This window comes from Rhamphochromis sp. 'chilingali' (genome assembly GCF_963969265.1).
Source record: "Rhamphochromis sp. 'chilingali' genome assembly, chromosome: 10".
Classification (NCBI taxonomy): domain Eukaryota; kingdom Metazoa; phylum Chordata; class Actinopteri; order Cichliformes; family Cichlidae; genus Rhamphochromis; species Rhamphochromis sp. 'chilingali'.
In genome coordinates this window covers 22,114,475-22,122,027 of record NC_137937.1, presented here as the reverse complement: position 1 = coordinate 22,122,027, position 7,553 = coordinate 22,114,475, and the positions used below count along the sequence as shown (strand labels likewise).

At 42.2% G+C, this 7,553-nt stretch overlaps 1 protein-coding gene across 9 annotated transcripts in view; it reads left to right on the top strand.

Moving 5' to 3' along the window:
- Window positions 1–4,010: 4,010 nt before the first annotated feature.
- Window positions 4,011–7,553, top strand: part of LOC308404807 (uncharacterized protein) — a 41,000-nt gene continuing 37,457 nt past the window's right edge. For all 9 annotated transcript variants that reach the window (XR_013973199.1, XR_013973200.1, XR_013973201.1 and 6 more), the window contains exon 1: window positions 4,011–4,303. Coding sequence is in view for 5 of the 9 variants with exons in the window: in XM_080895036.1 (XP_080751162.1) it covers window positions 4,265–4,303 (39 nt within the window). In the remaining 4 variants the exon portion in view is untranslated. The remainder of the gene's footprint in view (window positions 4,304–7,553) is intronic.

Sequence of the window (7,553 nt, the reverse complement as noted above, 5' to 3'; positions counted from 1 at the left end):
TTCCTTTGCGCACAATCATCAGTGCGCTTCTCTTCTGCTCTCAATTACACCAGCTCGTTCGCACAGAAACACACAAAAACACACTGAGAGAGAGAGAGAGAGAGAGAGAGAGAGAGAGAGAGAGAGAGGCGCTGTTGTTGATTAATTGCTGAGAGGGGAGTCCGGCGGCTGTCTGTCTGTTCAAACACTCTCTGGTGAATCCTACAAGGATGTAAACAAACTTCATCCCCTGCTCTGAATTCTGTTCAGCGGAGAACCGCAAAAAGCCCCCCTCCCTCCTCGTAGTTTTTTCTCCTCTGGCCAGGTGTCATGACTGGGTCCTTGACGGCTCCTGTCTTCCGCGGTGCCCCGGTGGGCCCTCGAATACATTACAATAATTAAGCCTTCCGTGATTTAGCCTCCTAAGAGAGAAGTCCAACAATGTAATTAAGGGCAAGCTCGCTGTATTAGGTATGAATATTCAAAACTGTGTCAATTAATTAGCCGGTGTATCACTCCCGTTATGTCCCGGTCCTTCAAGCCCACTCAAAAGGTCAACCGTGTCAACGGAGAGCATATTTTAAAGACATTATGTAATTGCAAAGAAAATGACTTTTTAGTGCCACTTTGCTTGACGAGGAGGGAACATTTTAAAAGACAGTTGATGCTGCGCTTGTGTTTTTTTGTTTTCTCCGAATAACTATTTTCCCTGCGCCTGAAAAATGAGATTTGAAACACCGAGGCCCTCCGAGGCCAGGGCGGGTAAAAGCATCCTCTTAAAACGCCCGGGAAAGATCAATATTAAATCTGTTTTCACAAAGGGGGCCGTTAAATAGACACCGTAGCTGATCTGCATAACAAAATTAATTAGGTAGTCTACGGCAGCGTTCGCTTGCACCCAACTCCTGGACAAATAACTAGTTGTAAAGCACACCTTCTGGGCATATGGAACATATGCTGGAATTATCCTTAATTGACTAATTACATAAATTACTCATTAAGTTTACAGCACATCAATTATAAAAGATGTATCAATTAATTTTGCATAAATTACAAGCGGCACGCTGCACGAAGAGGGCGGCGGAGGGAATGAGGGTCGCCAGGAGGGGGTCCCCTCTAAGGTGGAGAGACATGTGTGTGTTCGTGCGTGCGCGCAAGTGGGCGCGCGTGTGAATGACGGTCGTCTGTTTGTTTCCAGTCTCTAATAATTATTTGTTCAGCTTAAGGGCAAAGATATTCTTTCTCTGTCTCCCATTCGCAAAGGGAAAGTGTGGGGGTAATGGCAATTATACTAATAATAATAATCTTAAAGACCTCTCTCCAAGTCATAAGGGGCGCATCGTCGCGGAGAGAGCCATTAAAATCAATTAGCGCGGCCTATTGTTTTCAATGGAAAATTAAGCCGGTTTAGGACTGTAGTGCAGACGCTGTAAGGCTCACTTGCGTGATGGGGAATTATTTAGTGGCAAAATACGACAGATCTTACAATTTGCCCATAAAAGAGCGAGCCAGGGGAGCATTAATGGATCACAGCTAGGATGGTCCGCCTGTTGCCTTCCTGTTGGCCTTCAAGAATCTTTCAGTCACCTCAGGTAAAACTGTCTTGAGTTCCCGTTTCACAGAAACTGATTAGGTGCAAAGAACCAGAATTCTTCCCCGAAATCTCGTCGTGAAACTTCGACCACACAGCGACAGGATAAAAACTGTCACAGCAATTAAAAGCAAACGTTTTAGTCTAAAAGCTTTGTAATCAGTCATTTACTTTCCCCAAACATATGCGTGCTTTCACTTTGTAGAGTCTACAAACTAAATACCGAATTTGCAGCATCTTTTTGAGTATGAGCCAGCATCAAGTGGTGCTGTCTGTCATAATGTCACACTGGAAATGTTGCAGAAATCCAAATCAGGACTTGCAGTAATGCTTTTTTCAGTGTTCAGTGTTTGTGACGTTCTTATTATGAAATTGAGATATAAAGTGTAGAAAAATGAGACAATTTTAACAAAACAAAATCATAATCTTTAAATTCATTTCATTGAAGGGGCCCAAACATTGCAGCAGCAAACTGGTTTTGATTCCATGGGGTCACCTTGTTTTCAGGATGGATTTAATTACTTTGCACATCATAAATAAACAAGTGAATAAACCTGGAATGAACCTGTGTTATGATGAGCATATGCAAATGTATCCTCTTTGCTGTTGATATAGAAAACCTGCAAAAGAATTTCTGGCAGTCGTTAGGCATTCTTTGAAGGAATATTCTAAAATGTTCCTGCAAATACAGATAGTAGTTACAGGCTAGAGCAGGACAGTGACAATATATTGCTCAGGTGTAGTCTGTGCCTGCTCACGCTTCTCTGTTATTGTGAAAGTTACTGTAATTCCTTGGACATTCCCAGACACAGGAACACACTAAATCTACCATTACAGCTTGTTCACAATGAAGGGGGTAACGTTATGTATATGCAAATGTAAAAAAATATATAAAGAAAATCTATTTCCACTGACAATATAGCAACAGGGGAAACTCGATATTTAAGGCTTTTGGTGACCTTTTGCACCTTACCCTTCATTGTATTTCACATATCCACCTTGTTAGAGTGTCTTACTAATTTTGAGTGACTTCATGTAGAAAAGCCTTGAAGGGAAGTAACCCTTCCCATATTGTTTGGAAAAAAAAAAAAAAAAAAAAAAAAAAAAAAAAAAATATATATATATATATATATATATATATAGAGAGAGATAGATAGATAGATAGATAGATAGATAGATAGATAGATAGATAGATAGATAGATAGATAGATAGATAGATAGATAGATAGATAGATAGATAGAGATAGTCATTAACAAACTGTCTATCACTTTTTGTTTCTCAGGAAACAATAACTTTTATTTTGAACTGATTAGATCTGGTCTGAATATTGTAAGAGCCCTCTTGGCTTTCTGCAGGGACAGTGCTCTAACAGAGCTCGCATTTAGAGCAGAGTATTACTGCTTTCACCACAAATGGAGAAGCAAGATGCTCACAGTAGTGCTCATAGTGCCTGCTGCATTAATACAGTTAGGCAACCATGGATTCCAATAAATGTGGTATTTGAGCTAAAAGCCATGTGAAAAAGACACACACACTCTCTCTCTCTCTCTCTCTCTATTTCACACACACACACACACACACACACACACACACACACACACACACACACACACACACACACACACACACACACACACACACACACACACACACACAAACATTTGTGCATTATATGGGGGATTGTCTCTAATGTAGTGATACACCAGCCAGTTTGCTTTTTGTCCTTTAATGGCCTGTTATAAGAAAATAACCACAGTCCATGCTGATTTATTTGGTTATCATTCCATTTTCGTTACTCTTATCACAAACAAGATTTGGCATTGGTACAGTATAGCATGAGTTTTCAGTTGTTTTTCACGAACTGGCAAATGAAGCCAAAGCTTCATGTTAATTGACGTGACCCTTTATTACTTTTACTTTATAATTAATCTGAGTGTAGTCGACTTATCAGAAACCAAATGGGCGGGGGGGTTAAAGAGTTAAACCCAGTGGCACAATGAACCAATGATAAACGACCTCTTTTAAATATTAAAGTTTCAGGATTGGCTGACTTCCTATGTGTGTGTGTGTTACTGTTCCTCACAGGGACATCTTTCAGGTTAATTAAAGTGCTTCCTGTGAAAGCACGCCCGTACCAGAAAGGTACTGCGGTGCTCTTTGGCTGTGGTTGTTATCATATTGCGGCATTTTTCCTCCCCTGTGCACCACAAGTGTGAATATCCTCAAATTAAGAATAGAGCCAAACCAGCAGCGTGCTGTAACGTAAAGCTGGAGCGCTAGGCTGCACTCATCACTCACTAAATTCAGTATGGTCTCATCTGAGGCTGTATGGGATAGGATAGGGATGTGTTAATGTGCACGGGGAGGAGGGGTTGAGCGGGGGAGAAGGACGAAGGGCGGGGAGGGGGCCTCCTACCACCGCAGGGTGCGCGGCTGAATCACCGAGCGCGCCTCCGTCGGATCTTCTCTTCCTACCGTCACACCCACTGCTCGGTGTTGTGGGTTCGCCCCGTTGAGAAGGGGAGGACCGACGTCTCTCGCGGCAGCAGCGAGTGCTGCAGTGCGAGCGCAGCGGGGGACTCGGAAGCGAGGAGAGAGGGGGGAGAAAAAACACAAGCCCACATCAGCTGCCTTATTGCCGAAACTTGGTCTATGGAGAGATCTGCAACAGCGCCGTAGCGACGCAGGCCGACATGGAAGAGTATTTGCGGAGGGTCCAGAGCAGACTCGGGGTGAGTTAAGAGCCTTCAGCGGCGTTAACACCAGGTTGCGGGTATAATGAATGAGACCATGACGGGAAAGCTGCTACTGCTGTGCTACAGGCTGCGTTCCTGTTGCTGGAAAAGCGCACGGCAAACGCCTCTCACGTCCCCTCGGTCTTCCCGCCCCCCATGCCCACCCCCCAAAGCACCTGTAGATCGCCAGTATGACAGCACAAAAGGAAAAGAACGGCGTGTTTGGTCCAATACAATAAGCACGTTGTGTTTACAGGAACACCAGTGTGTGAATTTGAATGAGGAGATTTCTAATGAGGGGAAGGCGTGACATCAACAAGTTTAGCCGGAGGCTGTCCTTCCCTGCTATCTGGCTGCTCTGCAGATACTGACTCATAATTTGCATTTGATCCAGAGCTGAATATCTCTTCGCACACTGTCAAAAAAGCCTCATGCAAATACTAAACAGCTTAATTTATACGGATCAAATGAACGTAGAGCATCTGTGAAGCATTATGTTGCGTTCAGGGGCACATCCAGCACATCCATCCATGTTGTAGCAGATATGTGGTCTACATGCCTTGAGTTCATGGAGGACCCTAAAACTGCTTTTTGGGCACGTGCTTGAGAGACCCTAGTGTCTGTATGTGTGTGTCGCCATCCCCCTTTACACACAAACACACTAAACAAAAAGGGTATTCATTTCCTGTTAATACTGTCTCTGTCGTATTTGGGACATCATATTTTGGCAAGGCTTAGCATCATTTCTTTACAATGTCCAGGAAGGGGATGATCAGAAATATCTGTCTGTGTCAGATGCTCTACTGTACACCATGTACTGAAATATGACTTTAATAGTTTTAGTTTTGCTATGTTGCTCCTTATTTTCTTTGGAGGGGAAGGAAAACACCCACCACACAGTCTGAGAGGACTTGATTGGCGTTCACACATGAGCACACACTAAACCAAAACAGAGCAGTTTTTTTAGTCTTAAAGTTAATATTTTTTCTTCTCACAACCCTCTCTTAAACATCCTATACATTGAGAAATCAGCCTCACATCATGGCCCATTTAGTAGCTGCCCTCAAGCATATTTTTCATCAGCAGATAAAGGCTGTGTGTGCGTGTGTGTGTCTTAAGGAGTAGTGTAACAGGGTAATGTACATAATTGCCTGAGCTTGCTGATGCACGTCAAAGCTGAGATAAATATTTCAGAGAAAAATCTCTGTCTTGATATTGCCCGGTTATTACAGTAATTGCATATAGGTGTCTGCGATAGGCCGTAATAAAATGATATGAACAAAGTGATTTCTATTTAAGGGAATACCAGGGAAAATATGTTGTTATGGACACCGATTGTTGTTGTAACCCAACATGCAGGGTTGCAGCATTTCTTACCCACCGTACAATACTTACAATAATTAATATACTTACAATACAATATTTCACTTATCTGTGTAAACGGCTGTCTGTCAGCACAATGCAAACCTGTCTGGGATTAAATTTTTAGGCGAGTTTAAGACCTTTTATCTGGGGAGAAGAAAAGCTCAAAGAGGCAAATCTGCAGATCAGAGCACAGCAAGGTAATTGAGTGATAAGAGGGGACGACTGATGAGTGTCATGTCATGTCAGATCCAGATAAGGTGTAACACATGTCACGATTAACAGCCATTCCTCAGTTCTCTCTCGCACACAAATGCACACACACGTACAAATTGTGTGCGAGGGCACTTTATCCCTCTCTCTCTCGTAGCTCTCTAATGTAAACTTTGATGATTCACTCTTTTGCTGACCACGCTCTCGTCTCTGTCATTCTCCTCATCCCGCTTTCTCTCCACTCTCTGCATGGCTATGGTCCAGAACAGCAATACCTCTAATTATGTTGGCTCTTAGAACTTACTGAAGCCATCTTTCCTTCTCACTCAGATTTGCTCTGTGTAGCTCCACGGCTCTAACTCCTTCACTCTTACGACATTTGGCATCGAGCTAAAGCGGCATGCTGAGTGCGCTTTGCGCATCTGTCTTTCTCAATCTGTACACTATCACACATGCAAACACAAAAAAACAGAGTCGTAGGACTGCTTTAATTGGCTTTGTTTGCGCCTTCATTCAGAAACAGGTCATTTTAAAACTTTGTATGTTGGGATGTTCTAACATTTGTCATTTTTCTCTCTTTAATTATTTAGAATTATTTAGAGCATCACATAGATTTTGTTGTTGAGACATCTATCTATCTAATTAAATAAACTGCTAGACCTATGTGATGTCAGAAAAATTAATGCGTGATAACACTTTTAAGCATTGGAATGAGGATATATTTGCAAAAAAGCAGATTTTTCTGTGAGCATAGTAGCCTAATGCTCACCAGCGTGTCTGCGTGAATGCATGGTCCATGCATAAATTGACTTTTCTTATTCATTGCAACTCAGGCTGCCTTTTGCAGTGTTTTATTGAGCATATACATTGTTTGGTGGCGAAGATGATACAATTAATCGGTCATCACTACAGGGGCCTTTCTGTGTGGAGTTTGCATGTCCTTGTTGTGCTTTGAGGCTTCTCTCCAGGTACTCCGGCTTCCTCCCACAGTGTAAAAGCACACTTGTCAGGTTAACAGGTGATTAGGTGTGAATTTGAGTGTGACTGTCTCTCTGTGTTACTCGTGTGATGGAGTGGTGACCTGAACAGAGTGTACTGATGTCTTGCCCAATGACAGCTGGGATAAACTCTGTGATTCTCACTTAGATAAGCCGATGGACGGATGGATGAGAGACCACAGCTTCAGTCAAAAATGAGTAACTTTTAAGGTTATATAGAAACTCCTAATTGAAAATTAGCATTGAAATCCAATATCTCGTGAACTGGAACTTTTTAATTAGGTTTGTGATCTTATTTTCTCTTTTTCTAGTGAGCATTTTAATTTGTTACACCAAAATATTTCTGTTATTTTCCTTTTTTTCCCAGCAGAAATTGTGTGAATTCTGCTGCAATATGTTCCTCAGCTATATGACCAAGATGTCAGGTTGAGATGAAGCACGTGTATGGAAATTTAGGGGTGTACATCATGTAAACATCACTACGGCACATTGGTATGACCTCACACCAGGAAGCAGCTGTTCTCTGTGTGTACTTTTTATATTATTTCTATATTAAGAGGAAATCATCATAGCGGTTCTGCAGTGTGTTCTACAGACGCACGATTCAGGTGGAAGCTGAGACTCCAATAATGATTAATAGATATTTCTAATTTAGCACAATGAAGAACCGGGTG